We start from the raw sequence: 24,166 nt of genomic DNA, 5'->3' as shown, positions 1-24,166 counted from the left end.
GCCTGTGTGAGGGTGCCGTCTGTCTGTTTGTGTCTGTGTTTGTTTGGGAGAACCTCTGGTCCTTCCCAGGCCTCCTCTTGTGCCTCCAGCTGCGCACAGCATGTTTGGCGCTCAGAGATGCCATGTGCAGATGGCCGCAGCCCTTGTCCCAAAGCCCTCCCAGGAGCCTAGTTCCGCTGGGGCCTTCCGCTGGCCTAAGAGTAAGGCCGACAGCCTGCAACTGGGGCAAAGCCCAGCTCTGAAGGCATGGTGGTGGCTTTTGGGAGGGTTTGCCTACGCCTTGATGTGTCCCTCCCTGGGGTAGGAGCTTGCTGAGAGGTTGTGAGCCGGCTGGTCTGAGGCCTGCCGTGGCCTTGCCTTGCTTTCCAGAGATTGTCGCTATTTGGGACGCTGCGTCGGAATACATCGTGGAGCAGCTGATGCGGGACAAGGTGGGCTGGCGTGGCATTGCCTGATGGCTGGGGGACACTTGAGTCCCGCTGAGAGCCCTGGGCCGTGGGGAGCAATCCTTTCCCCAGGGCGACAGAAGCACAGCTTTGCCGCAGAGCAGCTTCTGGGGCAGGCAGCACAGAGATGGCATGCAGATGTAGTGGGGGAAAGCATTTGGCACGTGCCAGGGTTTCTCTCTTCCCTCTGGGCAAAGGGCAAAGAGCAAGTCGAGAGAAGGGGTGGTTTTCGTGGGTGTGTGGCAAGGCTGTGGGCAAGCCGCGGGATCTTCTGTAGGTGAGGGAGGTAGGCAATTCTTTCCAAGAGGCTGTGGAGCAAATGTGGAGAATGTGGCTGTTGTGCAAAGTTTTGCAAGGGCCCCTTCTTGCCCCATTGTGCCTCCGGAGTGGGGAGAGCACAGAGCAGTGGCGCCACATTCTGGCAAGCGTCCCTTTTTGCATCACCAAAATGCTGCTTCAGGGGCCTTTTTGTCTTTCCTGCGTGCAGGCTGTCCTGGTAGGAGGGCTCGGGACCTTCTTTACGCTGCAAGAACAATTCTGCCTGCGCTCTGGCAAGGTGCTGGCGGTTCAAAGACCCGTCTTCCATCTGAGCACGGCTGTGGACTGGCTGCTTGGGCTCAAGCGCCCCGCAGTGACTCTCCCTGGTGAGAAGGTTCCTCCAAAGGTTGGGGGACAGCTTCAGCTTTGCCAAAACAAACCTCTGCCCAAGAGCTCTTTGCATAAGCGAGCTTTTTGGGAATCTGGTTTTAAAATTGGTGCATGAAGCTGGGCTCTCTCGGAGCCACCCAAACAACTGGCTCCCCCTTGCCCCCATTCCTTCCTGGCCCAGCAATGGCGATGTGGCCGGCTGTGGCAGTGAGCTTGTTGCCCTGCCTTGCAGACAATGTGAAGCTCAAATGGCTGAACTACCGGCGCTTGTCGTGGGACACCGGCTTCCCCGTGCGTGTGGTGGAGTCCTGCGTGCAGGAGACCGTCCTCCTGTTCTCTTCCCACCTGCTGAAGAAGGAGCACGTCACCTTTGTCTTCAAGTACATTGGCGTTCTGGCCTGCAAAGGAGACGAAGCGGGCATGAAGTTTTGTCCCTACCTCATTCACCTGCTGGAGAGCAAGGCAGGCCTTCTTGCAGCCCTTCACAGTGTGAGTTGCCCAGCTTTGCTGGCCTCCTTGTCTTTCTTTGGGAATCCTCTCAAAGGACGAGCAACGTGATCTCTGTTGGGTGGCCGGGATGTGGCGGGCTAATGCAGTGCTTTCCCCAGGGCTTGCCCCCACCGACTTCTCCACTAGCAAAGAGAGCCTCTCCTGAGCTGCTTACTTCTTCCCGCCAAAGAGAGCCTGGTGGCATTCTTGCCCTGTCTTCATTCTTTGCTGTGCCGCTGCTCTGCGCCAGAAGTAGGGCTCCTCTTCATGGCAGAGGCTTTTGAGTGGAGGGCTTTGGAGAGGCAGGTTCCTCTCTGAGCAGGATCAAGTGTGCTGCTGTTGGGCGCAATGAGAAAACTGCCTTGTAAGCCTCCCAACGGGTGTGTGTTGCCTTGCAGAGACCATGGCCAATGGATGCAGAGAGCTCTGGGGGAGAAACAGCCAGTGCAGGGATCCAGTCTAGCCCTGCGCACGTGTTCCCGAGGTAAGCACGTTTCCTCTGCAGTCCTTGGCCCACCGAGTGGGAGGTTTCCCAGCTCCTGCTGGAGAGCACACACTGCTGGGTCTGGACGCTCAGCATGGGGTTGGGAGAAACTCCCTCCCGCAGCGACTGGTTGCTGCTTAAGTAACGCTGAGCTTGGGCTACATGTGCGTACGTGTCAGCTGGAGTGATGGGGAATGGTGATTGCATTTCTCCTGCGCAGCCTGCCGTCATTGCCTTCAGAGAGACCTGAGGGCAGACAGAGAGGAATTGAGGCTATGTTTTGTGTCTTTTGGGGGAGAGTGCCAAAACCGCCCATGCCTGCGCACAAAGGGGAAGGCATGGGAGGCCTGAAATGACAGTGAGGAGGATTAATGGTGGCAAGCTGCAAGGGCAGGTGGAGGCCTTTCCTCCAAGCGGTGTGGTGATTTGTTTCGCAGGTTTCAGCTCACGGTGGAAGGCAAAGCAAAGGGCAAGGCTGCCCCCAGATGGTGCCGCTGGGAGATCAAGGCCCTAGGAGAGCTGCGGAGCACCAGAAGCAGCGGTGGTAAGGGAAGAGCTGCCTCCTGAGCAGCTTGTGCCCCCTCTCCCCATCCTTCACGCCTGGTGACTTTCAGCCAGCTGCAAAGGCACTGCGCAAGAGGCTGCTCTGAAGAGCCCCCTCCTTTCCTACTTGCAGAGGGGCATGGTGGCAAGCTCCTGCAGAGCCAGCAGCAGCTTGCTCTGCCCATGCTGCCAAACTCAGCAGCAGGCACGAGGCAGCAAGACCCAGCGGAGGAGAGTCGTGCCAGGTGAGACCCTTGGGGAAAGGTGTAAGGGGAAGCCTTGTAAGGCTGCAGGAGAGACGTCCCTTTGGGCTCGCGAGGCGCAGGCAGGGACTCAGAAAGCTTCCTGACACACAACCCAGCAAAGGCTGCGCTGAGCTCTGGAGCTCCTGGAGGGGCATTTGGTGATCACATGAGAGGGTAGGAGGGAGGGCAGTGAGGGGTCATCAGCATAATCTTCAGGGGGTGTTGTGCAGTCCCCTGTGTTGGTTCTCCTGCCTGTCTAGGTGACATGGCACAGCAAAGGCTCTTCAGAGCTCTTCAAAAGTGGCCCTGAGAGTGGCCACCTGCCAGCTTGCCATGGGAAGCAGCCCCATCTCCGCTGCTTCTTCTGCAAGCCTGGGAAGCGTTGACAGCAGAGGAGGGAGTTCCTTTTAGCCTCTTCTTTCCTCTGAAATGCCATCTTTGCGTCAGGCGCAAGAGAGTGCCAGGCCGAGGGAAATGGCGGGATTGCTTTTCTTAAGTAAGCCCTTGCTCCTTCTTTGACACTGGCTGCCCAGCAAGAATCTCTTCGCCATCGCTAAACACAGTGCCTTATGGAGCACGGAGCAGAAGTGGAAGCAGTGGGCAGGCAGGGTAGAGCAGTAGCTATAGGAGGCTGTTGTTGCAAAAGCTGCTGCTGCTCTCCTTGGAGCGCAGGAAGAGGGGCGTATGCAGGGGCTCTGTGCACATTGCTGAGGCCACCTTGGTCCCTAGGTGAGTGTTGTAGGTGGGGGTCACCTCTGCTTTTGTTGATGTGACCATGATGAGTGCAATAGAGCTGCATGTTTGGCAGAAGTGCCTCGTGCTGCAGAGGCAGAGGCCGAGCTTGGGAGCACGGGCCGAAGAACAGCCTGCGCCTGTGCTCATGCAGACTCCTCCTGGTGTCTCTTTGTAGTCTGCTCCCACCGTGTCCAGGCAGCTCCCCCAGGACGAAGAAGGCCAGCAAGCAGCAACCGCCTCCTGCTGCCAGCTCCACGGCTGCACTCGCTATTCCTGAAAGCTGTAGGAGAATATTGCAGGTACATGCTATGGGTTGTTGTAATGCCTGTGCTGTTGGAAAGGATGCAAAAGCCCCATTGTGCACACAGCAATTCTGCCAAGATCCCTTAAGAGCTGTTCATGTGACCATTTCCCTTCCTTCCTTCAGATCTCCTTAGTAGGCAGAAGTTGTGCTCTCCCTTTCCAGTGTGTTCTTCCCTCCTGTACTTGCATGAAGCACACAGGGACACTTCCCTGGGGCATTGCTGGCTCTAGCAGCAGGACGTGGTGCATTGTGAGGCTGTGGAAAATGCGCAGGTCTTTTCTAGATGCTGGCTAGTTGAGATCGTTGCTCCTCACAGACCATTCAATTGTGTGTGTAATGAAGTGAGGAGCCTGGCGTAACTTCAGGCCTCGTAACCTTTGTGGAGGCAAACTGTCAACAGGCGGGCTGAAGAGAGCCCAGGAGTGAGGGTACGACCTGCAGAAATCCCTTCCCTCGCGACAGCTGAGACTAATGCTGTGTGCTGTGGCGTTTCTGTGACCCTGCAGGAAACTGTCGAGCTGCGTGCGCAGTGGGACCGAAGGCAGAGCCTGGGCTCCTTGTACAGAGAGCGGCACAAAGAAGCGGAGGCAGAACAGGCTGCGTGGAAAGCCTGGAGTGCAGGGGAGGGTGCAGAGCCGGCGCAGGTAGTGGCACCATTGGACACCCTTCAGAACAACAGCCATCCTCTGCATCAGGGAGCCGAGGGTGGAAGGTCTGCAGGCGGAGGGGTGAGGGCTGCTGCGCAGTCAAGGGGACACTTTGCAACTAGAGCCCTGCTAATTACCACCCGTGGTCTTGTGACTCCCACCCAGCTAATACTCAATTGTAATTGGATCTCCCTTCCCTGCCCAGCACTTAGTGTTTCGGGTGCAAGTGGTTCCCTCCTTACTTCGCACACCCCCTCCAAGGCTCTTGAGCACAGACTGATGGAGAGTCTGCTGGGTTTTCCAAGGCTGTCAGCATGAGCTTGGGTCTGCAGCTCAGCCTCACCACCATCCGTACACATGCACACGCTCACTGTTGGAAGGTGCGGGTAAAACCTGAGGCGAGAAGGGTTCGGATCGCTTGGTGTGCCCTGCCGAAGCCAGGGAGGAACTCGTGGGAAGTTGCTGCCCTGCAAATGGCAATTCCCTCCTGCCCATTTCCGATGGTCTCAGTGATGTCAGAAGGAAAGCGGAGGGGCATCTGGGAATTGCAGTGAAGGGCTGCTGCCCCGCTGACCTTGCCCTGGGAGCTGGGGTGGAGAGTGTGCTGGTTGTGCAGCTGCTGCTGCAGGGTCCTTGCCAGAGGGCCTCTGGGAAAGGGCTCCTCTCTTTCCCGTCTGGTTTGCAGACAGTGTCTCCTCCTTGGCAGGACTTTGGCCGTGAAGAGACTTGGGCTCCCCATCCTCCAGCGCAGCCCAGGAGAAAGGAGCGCAGCGTGAGGTGGAAAAGGCAGGAAAAGCCTCCACCAGTGGAGGAGAAGAAAGCAGGAGCCAAGCTGGAGACAGTGCAGCCCCAGTAAGTGTGCACTGACCCCAGGGGCAGCCTGGGGCAGTTGAGCTGCCGTGACGCCACCGGGGTGTTCTGGCACCAAATCCCTGAGGCCTGGGGTTGCATACAAGACCCTGGGCGTTCTGGTGCCCCGGGAATGAGCTGGGTTAGGCGTGCCTCCTGCCAGGGGCCTTTCTGCAGCCCACAGGTAAGCCCCCAAAGTGCCCCCAGGTTGAAAGGGGCTGTGGGTGCACACGGGCATGGGTGGGTGCAGGGGCTGGAGCAGGGCCGAGGCAGGAAGGGGCCGAGGCAGGGGGTGAGAGAGTTTTGCCCTGTTGTTGCAGCCACCTTTCGCCTCGAGCGGCGCAGATTCTGAAAAGCTTGCAGCCCTATAAAGCCCGTCGGGAAACATTCAAGTATATTGCGGAGAGGAAGAGACAGCAGCAAGCGGAGCAGAAGCAGTGTCCCTGGTAAATATGTGCAAAGAGGGAGGGTGCTTCCCCCTGCTGCAATGCCCATGCTGCCCCTGGCGGCAGCAGGTGGGCAAAGGGGCTCTTTCTCGGGCAGCCCTGCGGAGACAGGAGCACGTTGTTGACCCTGGCCTTGAGCTGGATGTCCCTGAAATGCAAGGGGCAGCTGTTGGGCACCACCAGAGGTGTTCCAGATGGGCCATGACAGTGCTGCCTGCTGACAAAAGGATCCGTCTGACGTTTGGGCACAAGGGGCCTGTGTCTCATCAGAGAGAGCTTGCAACTTCACCGGAAGCAGATGGCCTAAGGTTTGGCTTGCGTTAGACCTGCACTGTTTCTCTGCCTTCTCCCTGTTCACCCAGCTGTCCCTCTTTCTCTTTAACTCTCTAGCACTCGGAGAAGCTGCTGGTATGGCACAGCAGGGGGCAGTACAAAGAACGTCAGCGGTGCAAAAGACAGGGGACCAACATGAGCAAGCGCAAAGGCAGGTGCTCAGCCGCTGCCTTGGCAAGTGCCTGGCCCTAAAGCTTGGCCAGCCCCAAGGGACGGCACCTCCCTGGCCGAGTGGAGACGTCTTTGTGTGGGAGCTGCTGCTGGTGCCGTCAGTGCCCTGGCCTTTGCGGCAGTGGGGCTGTTAGGAAAGGGGATGGGGGGCTTTCCAAATGCAAAAGTCCCCCTAGAAATGCCAAATAAAGAGCAGTGCTGCTGTTCCCAGCTGGAGTGCCCAGTGCATGCCTGCTGATGCCTTGGTGTGCCTGGATTATCGACACCCCATGTGTGGTGCCAGGACTATTTGTAGCAGCAGAAGGGAATCATGTCCATATGTGCCCCCACCTGCGCATCCTAACATGCAGTACAACATGGCGCGTGCACAAACATTCCCCCCAGCACGCATGTGCATGCCCACACACACACACACACTAGCATATTAGGGAAACTGGAAATTATTGTGCATATTAGCACAACTATTACACACACACACACACAGAGCAGAATGATGATAACAAACATACTTTGTAAAACAAGAGAAGTTCCATGTCCAAGTATTCCCAAAAACCACAAGGACCAATTGTCACTTTGATGTCATGGGTTTATTCCGACAAGTATTTTCTGAATATCGTGGCACACTTCCTCGTCATTTGGGGGTAGAAAGGTACAACATTCTTTACCAATCAGGGTACAAAAAATGCCTTTGACAGCTCGGATGAAATCGAGTGCCATCCGATTTTGCAACACCATTTGCTGTATTGCTGATCCTGCAGCAGTAAGGACTTTTACAGCGTCACTAGCAGGATTGGCTGCTGCTTGAAAAATTAGCGCTAGCTTTTCCCAATAGGTACTTCATCGATCCTGCATTAGGTAATTCTCAATGCAAAGGGTTAAGCAGCACTACTTGGGGGTTTCCTCCTGCTCCTCTTGTTGTCTCCGACCATAGCTAAAGGGTTGAGGTAGAAATAGGCCTCAGAGATGGTCCCGGGCACCCTTGTGTTCTCCCCAATGGGAGGGGCGGCTGCACCCAGGGGCCACCGTGTACCAAACAGCACCAGCAAGATGTGCATCCATCTAATTGGGCTCTGGCCGCTACACTAGGAGACCAGCGGTATCAATCCCTTAATGTTGGAACATCCCGCTGCAGACACCACAAATGTGGCGTTGCACCAAGGTGGCGCCGCACCCGGGGTTCTTTGGGATGTTCACTAACTTAAGGGGAACCGTACCAGAGCAAGGACTCCGGGTGCAGCACGGCTCTCCATTATATGTATTTTATTGCTCACTCCTACATTGCAATCGTGCAGCGCAATTTGCTATAGCCAAACACTAAAATATTATTCTGCACATGCTTTGGGTTCACAACCAAGTTGCTGTCTTAGGGATCCCGATCCTTCGCTGTCCCGTCAGTCATGGAGGAATCACAGTGCAGGTGTCCCCTCCCCACCGTGTGGGGTCTTGGGGTCAGTCCAGCTGTCTAGAGCAGGGTCCACACCATGTGGCATGTCAAAACAACTCCCCCTTGTCCCACCTGAAGGTAGCAGCTTAAACCAATCACCAGCTGAAATGCCTTTTTTCCCATGGGGTTTCACTGTTCCCTACAACTCCCTTGTCTGACTTATCACTCATTTTCCCACTGCTCTGCCAGAGGGCAGCGTTTCTGCACTGCCACCTCCTTTCTCATCCCTCCATTCCCACACAGCCCTGCAGTGTAGTGCCTCAGGCCGTGGACACCCCAGGTGATAGCCGACTGCTGGGACGCACCAGCGCAGCCTGCTGGGATCACAGCTCTGCTAGCCAGGAGGCCCGCTCTTGCCTGCCGGGCTGCGACACATGCCCACTCATCACCTCCCACCCCACTGCCACAGGCCTTGAAGAAAAGAGGAAATCCTGAGTGTGCAATGCAGAAATCCTCAGGAAGTGCTGTGCAGATGGGCAAAATCCGAGGCCTGTGAGGGGGTGCTCTAGCAGAGAAGGGGGAAAAGTCCTTTGTGTCCGTGCTGTGGACTTGTGAAGATGGAGATGCAAGCTGGCAGGAGAGGCATGAAGTCAAGTTCTTGTTGTTTGCGCTTCCTCAAGGCTCCTCAGCAGGTTTCGTAGGAAGGCACATAGGAACCACACCGTTGTGGCCGCAGGCACTTGGCACGGGACCTTCTCCTGTTCCTAAATGCTGGCGTTAGACGCATCTTTGGTGAAACTCCCTCACCTCACATCCCTGTGCAATAGACGCCAGAGTCCAGCTGCTTTTCCGGAGAGGGAAAGAGTGTGCTTTGGGGGGCCCAGTCCTACAAGCAGCTGCGCACAGACGCACTCTTGCCTCCACTTGGAGGCCAGGTGACTGAGGCCAGGTGCCCTGGCACCCCATGCATGTGTGCGCAGGATGCTCCTTGCGGGCAGTGCTGCCACCTCCCTGCTGCACGGTCTTTGGCAAGCGCACACTCTGGGAAGCTCTGGCCCATGTTCGTCCCTCCAGTCTTCTAGCAATACTGGAACTGACTGTAGCTAACTACACACTAAGACTACTGTCACCAGCTCTAAGCTACCTAGCCTCAAACTACACTGGACCATTAACTGTGCTACAGTAAGAAGAACTATGCCCTTAGTCTGACTAGGAATAACTATAACTAATAACTATAACTAATGCTAGTAATGATACCAAATAACTATAACTAATAACTATAACTAATGCTACTAATGATACTGAATAAATATAACTAACAATTATGACTAATGCTACTAATGATACCGAATAACGATAACTAATAACTATGACTAACACTACTAATGATACTGAAAGACTATAACTAATAACTATGGCTAATGCTACTAATAATACTGAATAACTATAACTAATAACTATGACTAATGCTACTAATGATACTGAACAACTAGAACTAATAACTATGACTAATGATACCTATAGCAAATAACTGTCGCAAGGGGAACTAAGAACTCTATCCTACACTTAGCAAAATACCTACGAACTAAGAACCCCCCCAACTGCCCTAAGAATTCTCAAACTAACTGTCACTAACCACTAAAAATGAAATAACTACACCTACACTAACTGTCTACATCCTAATCCTGCTAATAATCCTAAAATATTAACGATCCTAAATGCCCTATAACCTAAGGAGAGCCGTGGTGGGGTGGTGGGAGCCGTTGGCGGGCGCTGTCTCCGTCCCGTAGCGGAGGTGGAGGGGAGCCCTGGCAGGGACGTGTCCCCGCGGTTGGCCCTGCCTCTGCCGGGCAGATGTTGGTGCCTGGCGGCCAGGGGAGGCGCGGAGGCGCCGCGCGGCCTGGCGATCCTTGGCCTCCCAGCCCAGCGCCTTGGGCTCCGCTGCCCTGGCTGGGGGCGGCACCAGCCTGCTCTTGCTGGGGGGCCGTGCCCCGGCTGGTGGCCACTGGGGGCCTCCTGCCGCGCTAGCGCCTCCTCCTCCTCTTCGGCCCCTGGGGCAGGTACGCGGGGCGCGGGGCGGGCTGCCCCTCCGCAGGTCCACCTCCATGGGCTCCTCTTCCTCCTCCGCGGGCTCCACCTGCATGGGCTCGGGGACAGCTGCGGCGCTGCGCAGGAGGGCGGCGTGGCGCTCCCAGATGCTTGCGCCCACCTTCCTCTTGATGCGCAGCACCGCCTTCCTCCTCGCCCACAGCCGCTCTGGCTGGCCCATGGCGGCAGGAACAGAGAGCTCGCTGCGGGCCCTCTCCCACCACCGGCCTCTCAATGGCTCTGAACAGCGGCGCTGAGCTCACTGCTGACACGCGCACGCCTGGCTCGGTCCCCACGCGCGGGGGCCCTGCCGGGCTCTGCCCCCACGCGCGGGGGGATCCTGGGGGCTGCAGGGGGCCCCCGTGGGCAGGGGGCCGCGCGGCTGCGGGCTGCTCTCCTTGGCACCCTTCCCGTGGGCCGGCCTCCTTTCTAGACAGAAACAGTTTTTTCTATACAAAAGCAGATTTGTAAAGAAATTCTTACAGTGGCTGGTATCAATGACCTGAGCTAGGTGAAGGAACTGCCTAAATCTACAGCTGTACACATGCTCCTACCTCTATCCTGTGCCATCCTGCGCTGCGGTGGACTTTCAGCACCTGTGCCTGGGCCCACAGTCGAACACGGGAAATGAGCAGGCATCATAAATACGCTTGTTTCACACTTTGGAGCCCTCAAGCTGAAGGGGTCCTTCCAAAGAGACAGTTTGTAGCTAGGGCCCCCAGGACACCACAGCCCAGACAGCTGTCACAATGCAGCCAAGCACTTCCTCAGCTGCAGTGTGCACATCGCTGAGTGCTGGCAAAGGGGCTGCTCCGGGCGTTGCTGTCAGTGCAGGAGCTCCTGTCTGAACGTGCTGCCTGAAACGGGGCTGAGCTCCGGCCCCGGCGCCTGCCTCTAGATGCCTGCCCCAAATCGGGTGAGGGACAGCTTGGGCAACGGCGGGCATGGAGATGCCAGGCACAGACTGGCATGGCACTCCAGCACCCCCCTGCCACCCCAACACTCATGGGCACCCCCCAAGTAGCAACCCTTACCAGCAACCCCCACACCACAGTGCTCGCCAGCACCCTCACCCAGCACCCCAAAGCTCACAGTCACCATCCCTTCCCTCTCGGAGCACTCACATCCTCTCTGTTCCTCTCCACGGTCACTCGGACTCCCTCCAATCCCCTCTGCACATGCTCCAAACTCTCCCTTCCCACCTGTGAGTGCCCCCATCCCCTCCCCTCCCTTCCCTTCCTTGAGTGTCCACCCCCCTCCAGGAGCACCTCCATCCTTCCCCTTCCCCTTCCCGCACAGGCAGAATGTGTTTTCTCTCCTCCAAGAGCACACAGACGCCCTCCAGTCCCCTCCACCTCTCATCACATCTCTTCCCATTACCCTCCACCTCTGCTCTGACCCCCTCCTTTCTCCTTACTTCACACTCACATCCCCTTCAGCTGCCATTCTGCAGCATCCCTCTCTCCTCCCTTCCCCTCCTCGCATCTGCAGTGTCCCTTCTTTCCCCTTTTTCAGCCTCATCTCTCTTCCACATCTCCCCGCTAGGAGATAAGAGAGATAAGATATCCCCTACTTACCCCCATACATGTTCACATCCCTTCCATTGCCCACCGTCACATCTCCTCTCTTGCCTCCCTCCATGCTCACACCTCCATTTCCATGGCCGAGCCCTCAGCTTTCCTCCATTGCCCCCTGGCTGCACTCCCAGAGCTCCTAGTCCCCTCCACGCATGCGCTGACCCTCCTCTTGACCCTCCTCGCAAGCTGCCATCCCCTTCATTCCCACCCTGGCCACTCACATGTCCACCCTTCACCTCTCTGCGCACTCACTTCCCCTCCACTCCCTCTCCCTGTCGTGCCAGCCTGCATCTCCTCTCTTCCCCTCTGCGTCTGCTCAGGCCCCCTTTGGGCAACAAAGGCGGCAGCTCTGCGTGCACGGCCACCCCAAGGGGTGCTGCGGGCAGACACCAGTGTGCATGCTGCTTTGCTTCTGCCTTAGGATCGGCCGGCACATATGATCTTGAACCCACCTCCCGTTCCAAATTCCTCCAGATCAACGCGCTGCCAGGCACAGCTTGGCTACTCCACCTGGCAGCAAGCACCGGTGCTCTTTCTTGGGCATTTCCCAGGGCACGGCAGCACTTGCAAAGGCCCCGCTCTCCTCAGGGCTCTGCTGGCGCACAGGAGGCAGCACTGGCAGCAGCAGTGGGAGTCCTGCACCAACATGCCTCTGCTCAGACCCGCCACTGACGACCTTGGTGTTTCTCTTGGGCCTCTCAGGCTTCACGCTTCAGGGCCATGGGGCAGGTCTATGCGGTTCGACTCGGCCGTACTGCTCCCATGTCTGTCGCGCCGCCACAAATGCCTCATGCTTTACTCGGTGCTCCTGGAGCTCCACCTTCTTCCTGACACTAAAGGCAAAACCAAGAGCTCCTCAGCTTTATGTGCAGGCAGGAGGGCAGACACCTCCCTCAGGCCTCAGTACCTGACAGACAAGAACCAGGCACATGGCTTCACCGCTCATTCTGAGGTCACTTCTGCCTCAGGACCTGTTAGGCCATCGGCAGGCTCTTGGTTGCTGTAGTTTCTTGTAAAGCCACCTGGATAGGCCAGCAGCAGGAACAGCATCAGCACAGCGGCTGTGAGGTCACTTCAGTCTGAGCAGCTGAGCAGCAGGAACATGGCTGTGAAATGGCTTGTGAGGGCACTTCTGTCGCTGAAGACGCTAGGCCAGAAGCGCGCTGGCCTTGCAGGGCTCTTCCCTGCTGGGCTGGGCTCTCCAGGGAGGACTGAGCTGCCCCCAGGCGGCATTGGGCAGGGGGGCTCGTGCCGGGCTCCCGCTGCCGTGGATCCAGCAGGGTGCGTGGAGTCCGCTGAAGACACTCATCACCGAGTTCACACAAGCAGGGATTTGGTTGGTTTCTTTGGGACTATTTGCACACTGAAAGCAAGAGACTGCTGTTGCATTTAAAAACAAAGATTTATTATCCTATTCAAATGAACCGCGCACAGCACAGAACTACAACAACACAGTTCATGCGGTCCTGAGGTGACTCTTGTTCTACACAAGCACTCTGCCATGAAATAAATATAGCGATGTGTATATATATATATATATATGCATACACACACACACACACACACACACACACTGTATCTTCCACTCCAAATTAAAAGTCAGGATGTTGCTGGCAGCTCAGGGAGCTGGAAGACACTGCTCATAAACCTCTCTCCATGGAAAGAGCTTCTGCTGATCTCAGGGGGATTCAGACTGTGGTTTCCATCGCCTCATACAACACTGTAGCTCCCACCACTACATGGCCCTGCATCAGCCTGACTGCAGGCCCTGCACTTTTTCTAGCCTACCGTTTTGTTTTGTTTTTTTAATAATAATGGTGGAATGCAACCTAGGTGTTTTTGTGGAAAGAAATGTGTTTCTTTTCTTTCATTTAACTTAAGAGGAACAGTTATAATACATTTGTCGATTAATATAAACATTTCCTTTAGTTGGGTACATTTACCAAAAGTAAACAATCCTGCAGCCTGTAACGCTGCATTGTAGGCACTAAAAGCATTTTGACCAGTACACGCACCAGTACAGGTTGGGGGTTGACCTGAATGACTAATAACAAGATTACCCCAGAGCTAACTAAGACCTCATACCTGCATGTTTGCCTTGAACTTTTTGGTAGGTTTTCCTTCCCCTTGTTCAAGGTGGTGAGCTTCAAAGGGAACGGAGCTGACAGCACAAGGTCAAATGGACATCACTACACAGGAGTTCAGGCAATCAGAAGTCCACGCTGGGCGTTTGACTCACTGAAATAGGGCTGCTGGCATCCAAGTCTGCTTAAGGAAGGCAAAGAAACCATGGGCCTGTTAGCATAAAATACTCTGATCTGCAATAGCACCTCCTTCTTGCTTGAGGCTGGGTTCACAAAATTCAGAAACCACCCTTTTCCCTCAGATTGTAGCATTACTCTGCAGGCTTCAGTAAACCCTTGTTTTGCTAGTCCTTTCCAAGCCAGATTGGAGCAAGTAAGGACAGACTGCTCGACTAGCACACAATGACAAAAGTCTTGCTCATGCATAAAAGTGCAAGAAGGATATTTTGTACACACAACCAATCAGCCAGCCAATTCCTCCCTTTCCAGACTCCCAAGTGCCTTTTTAGGGATGGCCGCTTTCAAACTGTGCACCCGTCTGCTACTGAATCCAAAGCCAAATAGAGCCAAGAAAGCCACAGCGTTGGCTGAGTTTACACAAGCGTTAAGAAGTTCAGCAAAGCCTCCTATATAGCTCTTCAGCTGAGATTGAGTTCTCATGATAGTTCTCATTTCCACGGTTAAGCTTGTATTTCTCATCTCAGTCCTTATCACAGCTGAAAATCCAAGAGATGCACCACATATCTCACAACACACGGAAGAGCAGACTAAACACGTGTTGCAACCTTGTACTGGAAGTCAACTAAGCTGGTGCACTGTGCGCTTTCAAGCGTTACCCCACAGGCAAGAGGGAAAGACTGAACACAGCATAGAGTGGAGTGCTCCGAATGGCACAGCCACAGAAGAAACGACAGCAGGAGACCTCTGTCAAAGCACCGTTTGTTGGAGAAGGCCCCCCCTTCCCCTGGGAAAAGCAGCTGGCACCACAGAGCATTCTTTACTCAACAACATACTCACAAGAGGGCAAACAGTTACAGTTGAAAACACTCAATCAGCTTTCCCTAAAAAAAAGAAATAATAAACACACAAGCTTACCCCTGCACTGGCCTGTTTCAGGGATCTGTCCCAAGCGTTTTCTGCTGGTCACAAGTATTTCCTGCTAGTCTGTAATGCCTAAGAGAAGCAGAGAAATGGGCTGTTTCAAAGTCGTCACATTCAGTTCTCACGAATCCACCTCCTGGTTAAGAAAGGCTTTCTGCAGAGATGAATCCAAGCTCCAGTGCATGCATGAACAAGGGAAAACAGCACTGAGTCAGCTTCCAGCACTACTCTTCTGGAGCAGCAAGAGTGGGAGAGAAGGAAGAGCTGGGCTCCTTTCCAACTTTCTTCCCTCCACACATGGCAAGAGACCTCTTTCTCTCTAGCAGCTTCACTATGGGAAAAACGGGGAAGCCACCAGCACCTCCTCTCTAAAGCGCTTAGTGATCTCCTGGGGAGGAATACTGCAAACTAGCTGTTATCCTGCAAGGGAAAACAGGAACATTTGCAACCACACTTGACTCCAAGTACAGTTAGCTCCCTCAAACTAAAGACCAGCCCACCGAGTTACGAAGGGAAGCCTTCAGGATGTTCACTTCCTCCTTTTCAGAGGCTACTCAGGAAAGTCACTCTCTCTGCGTTTGGAAAGGAGCTATCAGGAAAGCCACACAGACTCTGAAGACCAAGCAAATACACAGGCATTGACGATGCCCCTACATAGGGCCCTTCTCCTCCAGAAAAAAACCAGTAGCTCCATTGTCACCAAAGACCTGATTGTTCACTCCACTCCTGCTCTGGCTTAACACATGGCTCACGCTAAGGCCTCATGTATGCTGGCAGCAGCACCATTAGGCTAAAGTGAGAGCAACACACGCGCCAGGTCCTCAAGGACAAAGAGAATGAGGTCTGCTACCCTTGCAGGTTTTTGAGGAACTGCTTGTTAACACCTGAGAAGACCCACACTCTTGGGAATTAAGTAAATCCTTACCTAGGAACCAAAACAACCAATAGGCATGGCAGGGACCAGACTTCCAAGCTGCAAGGTACAAATACATCAGCTCATCCAAACAGCCTTTGAAGTGGGTCCAGCAGCAGTTAGACTAGCAAGGCTCTTGTGCATCCCGGTGCAATTCAGGGGATGTCCGCATCGTGACGGAGGAGGAAGGAGGAGCGCTCCCACTGTCGGTTACATAACTCTTTTGCTCATAAGCACGTGAATTAATGAATTATCAAGTTAACGAATCAGTGAACTAGCGAATTAAGTAACAACAGAATCAATGATTTAGGCCAGGCTGCAGAGGAAGGATTAACCCCTTCTTTGCTTTTGTGATTTCTTTACCTAATAAGTTCATAAAAACAATGTTTGTTTCACAAGTACTCTGTCCTGTAAATCTGGGAGATCACAACGTGACACAAAGATCCTAGTCGGGGGGAGACCTACAACCAATGCTCATGGTTCACCCACGCTCATTGGGCTTTAAAGGCATTCAAGCCAGGATGGGAAGAAGAGACTCTGTACCTGACCAGATCCTTTCTCTCAGACCACTGTGCGCCCCAAGCATCACCACGTTTCATATCTGCACTGATGGACAAGAAAGCATTAAGAGAAAAAACACAAGTCAACTTTCAAGGACAATCAGATGTACGAGGCTCTCAGGTTATGGGTGATAATGCAGACAAAGTCCTCACACTGACTGCATGAGTAGGAAGCCTCAGCTCTCACAAACAGGCCTTCCGAATATCACGGGAAACTGTAGGAGGACTGAAGCACGGCATCTGCTGGGGCTTTCACTGCAAGACTCCACACTGGGCCCAGTTAGTCATTTGGCAAAAACAGATGCTGCTCCTGGCTCACAAGCAGAGCTTGCCCTTTTGTACCACCAAACACGCTTTCCCCACATTCCAGGACCTATGCAAAAATGAGTACAAAACTCATAGGCTCGCAGAATCACGTCACAGGCACGTCAGAAGAAGTACTTGTGAACTATTCTTTAAATAACAAACAGGTTACAAAAAACTCATTGGAACAACAGTAAATGTGTGCACAGGACATTCCTACAAACTGCTGGATAGAGAAGGAAATTGCTTGTCAGCAATCCAATTACTCCTGGCCTCTCTGCAGGGGACAATTCAGGACACCTGCAAAAGTTACATGCCTTCAGCTTTCTGCAGAAGCTCCAGAAAAGAAACTAACTGGACAGAAACGAGAACGGGGATGGCCCAGAAAAGATGCATTTTGCTTACTTGTTTTAGAAGCTCTGCCATCATAAAAACAAACAAACAAAAAAACCCATACACACACACACACCAAACAGTTACAAGGGGATAATTGAAGAGTCTTCTCTAAATTCAGCATTAATTTAAGTATGGGGCACCCAAGGGTGCACAAGGAATTTAGCATCCGCCATTCCTGCAAACAGACAGACACTACAAAGGTCACCGCAAGGAGAACGGAGCTCGGGCTACGCCTAAGAAAGTCACTGGCACACTAAAGCCTCTCTCACACTCTTTGAAGACGCATTTTCTCTTTAACACAAACCTTACAAAGCCACTGCAGCCAATAACTAGCCACGAGGGTTCTTCTTCCCTGCTTTTCTTCCTCCTTTCTTTCCAGAGAGAGCTTGTTTCATTCTAGAGCTTCTGACAGAAGCATAAATTAGCATAAACTCACCGGCTGATTTAGGCCTCCTCGACCAAAAGATCACAGACTTTAAGCTGAAATGGTCTGGGCTGCCCATGTGTCAAGGCACACAACCAGGAAACAGTGCCTGCAGCCCAGGTCACTCAACTGACTCGGGATCTCTCCTGCTGCCGGTAGAAAGAGCGTATCCTCTCATATTCATTCCACACAGATAATATCACACCCAGGGCCAGCCCCCACGATACCTCCTCAGGCCCCTGGCCACACAGACGGTCACAGAGACAAAAGAATGGATGAAAAGCCACACAGTTTCCCTAACAAGGATTTAGGAGAAGAACCAGAGTGTTCCGAGGTACATGAAGCCCAAGAAAAATAAGGCATAGCACGTACTTGAAGAAGGGGAAACTCCTGATTTTCTCTTCTTTGCTTCAGTCTGGCCAGGGTCTTCCACCCAGGGCTCAGTGCTGAGGAAGGAACAGGCAGACCAGGCTTTGGCAGCCACAGACAAGTCTCTCAGAGGCCCACTTCCCTGCACAGGGCTCCGACGCCCAACGGGACCTTTCAGGTCCCAAAGTTCTCCCTTCCAAGCACCTCGCGGATCATCTCCGACAGAAACACGGCAAGGTCTCTCCAGGGGCAACTACTGCCACCACTGCAGCACCTCAGCAACAACCCACACGCCTTGCCCAGGCACCAGACTGCGCACACGCAGCTACTTCTCCCTCCACAGCATCTTCGACCACTTTCTCACACGCCTTCCAGTAACACGCCCTTCTACCACCCCGGGTTTGGGGCTCTTACTAGCAACAACACACTACCCAGCTTAAAACATAAAGCTTGCCTCCTGCCTCGAGGAAATAAGCAGACTAAAGATTACTAAGCCACCTAAGGGCAGAAGCAAACATTTAAATCACTGCCGTCTGTAAGCTCCAGAGAAAGACAAGTCCAGGTAGGACAGGAAATAAAAGGCAGAAAAGCATCTCCCAGACACACGCTTAAGGAACATGAGATGGTGGAGTTCAGGATCCTGTGAGGAGGAGGCAGGGCAATAAGTAGGATCGCAACCCTGGACTTCAGGAGAGCAAACTTTGGCCTCTTCAGGGACCTACTTGGAGGAATCCCATGGGATAGGGCCCTAGAAGGAAGGGGCGTTCAAGAGAGCTGGTTAATATTCAAGCATCACCTCCTCCAGGCTCAAGAGCGGTGCATCCCTATGAGTAGGAAGTCAAGCAAAGGAGGCAGGAGAGCTGCATGGATGAGCAAGGAGCTCCTGGCAAAACTCAACCAGAAGAAGGAAGTCTACAGAAAGTGGAAAGGGGGACAGGCCACTTGGGAGGAATATAGGAATGTTGTCAGAGTACGCAGGGATGCAACGAGGAAGGCTAAGGCCCGTTTGGAATTAAATCTGGCTAGAGATGTCAAGGACAACAAGAAGGGCTTCTTCAAATACATCAGTAGCAAAAGTAAGACTAGGGAAAATGTGGGCCCATTGCTGAATGGGGTGGGTGCCCTGGTGACGAAGGATGCGGAGAAGGCAGAGTTACTGAATGCCTTCTTTGCTTCAGTCTTTACTGCTCAGGCCAGCCCTCAGGAATCCCAGACCCTGGAGGCAAGAGAGAAAGTCTAGAGAAAGGAAGACTTTCCCTTGGTCGAGGAGGATTGGGTTAGAGATCATTTAAGCAAACTTGACACCCACAAACCATGGGCCCTGATGGGATGCAGCCACGAGTGCTGAGGGAGCTGGCGGATGTTATTGCTAGGCCACTCTTCATCATCTTTGAAAGGTCATGGAGAACAGGAGAGGTGCCTGAAGACCGGAAGAAAGCCAATGTCACCCTCAGTCTTCAAAAAGGGCAAGAAGAAGGACCCAGGGAACTACAGGCCAGTCAGCCTCACCTCCATCCCTGGAAAGGTGATGGAGCAGCTCATGCTGGAGGCCATCTCCAAGCATGTGGAGGACAAGAAGGTGATCAGGAGTAGTCAGCATGGCTTCACCAAGGGGAAATCATGCTTAACCAATCTGATAGGCTTCTGTGATGGGATGACTAGCTGGGTAGATGAGGGGAGAGCAGTGGATGTTGTCTACCTTGACTTCAGCAAGGCTTTTGACACTGTCTCCCATAACATCCTCATAGGTAAGCTCAGGAAGTGTGGGTTAGATGAGTGGACAGTGAGGTGGCTTGAGAACCGGCTGAATGGCAGATCTCAGAGGGTTGTGATCAGCAGTGCAGAGTCTAGTTGGAGGCCTGTAGCTAGCGGTGTCCCCCAGGGGTCAGTACTGGGTCCAGTCTTGTTCAACTTCTTCATCAATGACCTGGATGAAGGGACAGAGTGCACCCTCAGCAAGTTTGCTGATGACAAAAAACTGGGAGGAGTGGCTGATACACCAGAGGGCTGTGCTGCCATTCAAAGAGACCTGGACAGGCTGGAGAGGTGGGCATAGAGGAATCTCATGAAGTTCAACAAAGGCAAGTGCAGGGTCCTGCAACTAGGGAGGAATAACTCCCTGCACCAGTACAGGTTGGGGGTTGACCTGCTGGAAAGCAGCTCTGCCGAGAAGGACCTGGGAGTGCTGGTGGACACCAAGTTAAGCATGAGGCAGCAATGCGCCCTTGTGGCCAAGAAGGCCAATGGTATTCTGGGCTGCATCAGGAAGAGTGTTGCCAGCAGGTCGAGGGAGGTGATTCTCCCCCTCTCCTCAGCCCTGGTGAGGCCACATCTGGAGTACTGCGTCCAGTTCTGGGCTCCCCAGTACAAGAGGGATGTGGCACTACTGGAGCAAGTCCAGCGAAGGGCTACTAAGATGATTAGGGGACTGGAGCATCTCTCCTATGAGGAAAGACTGAGAGAGCTGGGCCTGTTTAGCCTGGAGAAGAGAAGGCTGAGAGGAGATCTTATCAACGTGTACAAGTATCTGAAGGCAGGGTGTCAAGAGTTTGGGACCAGACTCTTTTCAGTGGTTCCGAGCGACAGGACGCGAGGCAACGGGCACAAACTGAAACACAGACAATTCCATCTGAACATGAGGAAATACTTTTTCACTGTGAGGGTGACAGAGCACTGGAAGAGGTTGCCCAGAGAGATTGTGGAGTCTCCTTCTCTGGAGATATTCAAAAGGCACCTGGACGTGATCCTGTGCAACATGCTCTAGGTGACCCTGCTTGAGCAGGGGGGTTGGACTAGATGATCTCCAGAGGTCCCATCCAAACTCAACCATTCTGTGATTCTGTGATTCTGTCTGTTTGCTGCCTCGCAAGGTAACTAACCGCTGTGTGTGTTCGTTGCCTTGCAAAATAGCAAACAGCTGCATCTCTTTGCCGCCTTGAAAACAAGCAGACCACTGCACATGTTCGATTCCGCACGAACAAGCAAGACGCAGCACCTCCTCGCAACCTCGCAAACAAGCAATCCACTGCGACTGTTTGCTGCCTCGCAAACTAATGGCTGCATCTCTTCGATGCCTCGCGATCAAGCAAACCGCTATGTCTGTTCACTGTGTTGCGAACAAGCAAACCTCTGCGTCTCTTTGATGCCTCGAAAACTAACCACTGCATCTGTTTGCTGCCTCACAAACTAACTAACCACTGGGGTTCTTCGCCCCCTCGCGAACAAGCAGTCCACTGTGTCTGTTCGCGGCCTTGCAAATTAATCAATGCGTCTCTTCACTGCCTCGCAATCAAGCACATTGCTGCGTCTCTTCACTGCCTTGCAAACTAAGTAACCGTTGCATCTCTTCCCCTCCTCGTGAACAAGCAAGCTGCTGTGTCTCTTCACTTCCACGTGGTAAAACAAACTGAGGCACCGCTATGCCACCTCGCGAACAAGCAAACCGCTGCATCTCTTCGCTGCCTCGAAAACTAACCACTGCATCTGTTCGCTGCCTCACAAACTAACTGCTGCATGTTTTCACAGCCTCGCAAACAAGCAAACCACTGCGTCTGTTTGCTGCCTCGCAAACTAACTAACCGCTGCATCTGTTTGCCACCTCGCAAACTAGCAAAGTGCTGCATCTCTTCGCTTCCACGTGAGAAAACAAACCACGATGCCACTACGCCGCCTCGTGGACAAGCAAAGTGCTGCATCTCTTCGCTGCCTCGCGAACTAACTAACCGCTGCGTCTGTTCACTGCCTTGCAAGCTAACCAACGACTGCGTCTGTTCGCCTCCTTGTGAACAAGCAAACCACTGCATCTGTTCGATGCCTACAAAATAAGCAACTGCTGCACTTCTTCGCCACCTCGCGAACAAGCAGTCCACTGCATCTATTCGATGCGTTGTGAACAACCAGTCTGCTGCATCTCTTCACCGCTTCGCGAACAAGCAAACTGCAGCACCTCTTCGCCTCCTCCCGAACAAGCACACCGCTGCATCTCTTCACTGCCTTGCAAGCTAACTGCTGCATGTGCTCACTGCCTCACAAAATACCAAACAGCTGTGTCTTTTCACTGCCTCAAAAGCAAGCAGACCACTGTACCTCTTCAATTCTGCGCGAACAAGCAAGCCGCAGCACCTCCTCGCAACCTTGAAAATAAGCAGTCCACTGCGTCTCTTCATTGCTTGCAAACTAAACCACGGTGCCTCTTCGCTGCCTCACGAACAATCCAACTGCGGCGTGTGTTCACTGCTTCTCAGACAAGCAAACCGCTGCATCTATTCGCTGCCTCGCAATTAAGCAAATCGCTACGTCTGTTCGCTGTGTTGCAAACAAGCAAACCACTGCGTCTCTTCACTGCCTCGCAATCAAGCACACTGCTGCATCTCTTCATTGCCTCGCAAACTAAGTAACCGCTGCGTCTGTTCGCCTCCTCGCGGACAAGCAAACCACTGTGTCTGTTCAATGCCTGGCAAAATAAGTAACTGCTGCACCTCTTACCGCCTCGTGAACAAGCAGTCTGCTGCGTCTATTCAATGCGTTGGGAACAAGCAAGCCATTGCGTCTGTTCGCTGCCTCGCAAACTAACTAACCACAGCATCTGTTTGCAACCTCGCAAACAAGCAAACCGCTGCATCTGTTCACCGCCTCGCAAACTAGCAAAGTGCTGTGTCTCTTCGCTTCCACGCGAAACAGCAAACTGCGATGCCGCTACGCCACCTTGTGGACAAGCAAAATGCTGCATCTCTTTGCTGCCTCGAACACTAACTAACCACTGCATCTGTTCACTGCCTCACAAACAAGCAAACAGCTGCATCTCTTCGCTGCCTCGCAAACTAGCAAAGTGCTGCGACTCTTAGCTTCCACACGAAAAAGCAAATCGCGATTCTGCTACGCCACCTCATGGACAAGCAAAGTGCTGCGTCTCTTCAACGCCTCGCAAACTAACTTATGACTGCGTCTCTTCACTGCTTCGCAAATTAATTAACAGTCGCGTATCTTCCCCTCCTCGCGAACAAGAAAACCTCCGTGTTTCTTCACTTCCACATGGTAAAACAAACCACGGCGCCGCTACACCACCTCACGAACAAGCAAACCACTGCATCTGTTTGCCGCCTCACAAACAAGCAATCCACTGTGTCTGTTCGCTGCTCGCAAACTAAACCGCTGTGTCTCTTCGCTGCCTTGCAAACAAGCAAACCACTGCATCTCTTAGATGCCTCAGAAAGAGCTGTCTCTCTTTGCTGCCTCGAAAATAACCAGACCACTGCGCCTGCTCGATTCCTGGCGAACAAGCAAGCCACAGCGCCTCCTCGCAACCTCGCAAACAAGCAATCTGCTGCGTCTCTTTGCTGCCTCACAAACTAACTGCTGAAAGTGTTCGCTGCCTCGCAAACAAGCAGACCGCTGCATCTGTTCACTGCCTCGCAAACTAGCAAAGTGCTGCGTCTCTTCGCTTCTGTGCAAAAAAGCAAACCGCGATGCTGCTACGCCACCTCGTGGACAAGCAAAGTGCTGCATCTCTTCGCTGCCTCGTGAACTAACTAACCGCTGTGTCTCTGCCTCCTCACAGACAAGCAAACCAATGTGTCTGCTCGCTGCCTTGCAAAATAACCAACGACTGTGTCAGTTCACTGCCTCGCAAGCTAAGTAACCACTGCGTCTGTTCAGTGCCTGGCAAAATAAGTAACTGCTGACCCCTTCCCACTTTGCGAACAAGCAGTCCACTGTGTCTATTGGATGCGCTGTGGAAAAGCAGTCTGCAGAATCTGTTCACTGCTGCTCGCAAACTAACCATGCCACCTCTTCATTGCCTCACGAACAAGCAAACCGCTGTGTCTGTTTGATGCCTGGCAAAATAAATAACTGCTGCACCTCTTCCCGCCTCGCGAAAAAGCAGTCCGCTGCGTCTGTTCACTGCCTCGCAAACTAACTGCTGCAAGTGTTCGCCACCTCGCAAACAAGCAATCTGCTGCATCTGTTCACTGCTCGCAAACTAACCGCGCCGCCTCTTCGCTGCCTCGCCAACAAGCCAACAGCAGCGTGTGTTCGCTGCCTCGCTGCCCAAGAAAACTGCTGCTTCTCTTCGCCGCCTCGAAAACAAGCACACCGCTGCGTCTGTCACTGCCTCGTGATCAAGCAAACCGCTGCGTCTGTTCACTGCCTCGCTAGCTAACTAACCGCTGAGTGTGTTTGCTGCCTCGCAAACAAGCAGACAGCTGCGTCTGTTCACTGCCTTGCAAACTAACAGTGACGCCTCTTCATTGCCTCGCAAACAAGTCAACCGTGGCGTGTTCGCTGCTTTGCAAACAAGCAAACTGCTGCATCTCTTCACTGCCTTGCCATCAAGAAAACCATGACATCTTTCACAGAATTACTTTTCACAGAATCACTGAGGTTGGAAGGGACCTCTGGAGATCATCTAGTCCAACCCCCCTGCTCAAGCAGGGTCACCTAGAGCACATTGCACAGGATTGCATCCAGGCGGCTTTTGAATATCTCCAGAGAAGGAGACTCCACAACCTCTCGGGGCAACCTGTTCCAGTGCTCTGTCACCCTCACAGTGAAAAAGTTTTTCCTCATGTTAAGATGGAAGTGTCTGTGTTTCAGTTTGTGCCCATTGCCTCGCGTCCTGTCGCTCGG

At 53.4% G+C, this 24,166-nt stretch overlaps 1 protein-coding gene across 2 annotated transcripts; it reads left to right on the top strand.

Moving 5' to 3' along the window:
• Positions 1 to 809: 809 nt before the first annotated feature.
• On the top strand, positions 810 to 6,545 carry LOC136994465 (coiled-coil domain-containing protein 81-like). Of its 2 annotated transcripts, XM_067312354.1 has the most exons (10): positions 810 to 1,090; positions 1,327 to 1,583; positions 1,982 to 2,067; positions 2,505 to 2,611; positions 2,744 to 2,855; positions 3,766 to 3,889; positions 4,401 to 4,538; positions 5,248 to 5,393; positions 5,711 to 5,836; positions 6,227 to 6,545. In XM_067312354.1, the coding sequence occupies exons 1-10, from the start codon at positions 895 to 897 to the stop codon at positions 6,306 to 6,308; spliced, it is 1,374 nt and encodes a 457-aa protein (XP_067168455.1). In that variant the 5' UTR covers positions 810 to 894; the 3' UTR covers positions 6,309 to 6,545. The 2 variants fall into 2 exon arrangements, with proteins under 2 accessions (XP_067168455.1, XP_067168454.1); XM_067312353.1 differs by lacking the exon at positions 4,401 to 4,538 and having other exon boundaries at positions 887 to 1,090.
• Positions 6,546 to 24,166: the final 17,621 nt, after the last annotated feature.

This window comes from Apteryx mantelli, chromosome 29 (genome assembly GCF_036417845.1).
Source record: "Apteryx mantelli isolate bAptMan1 chromosome 29, bAptMan1.hap1, whole genome shotgun sequence".
In the NCBI taxonomy this organism is placed as follows: Eukaryota; Metazoa; Chordata; class Aves; order Apterygiformes; family Apterygidae; genus Apteryx; species Apteryx mantelli.
The sequence above is the reverse complement of the archived record's forward strand: the minus strand, read 5'-3'. Positions and strand labels throughout refer to the sequence as shown.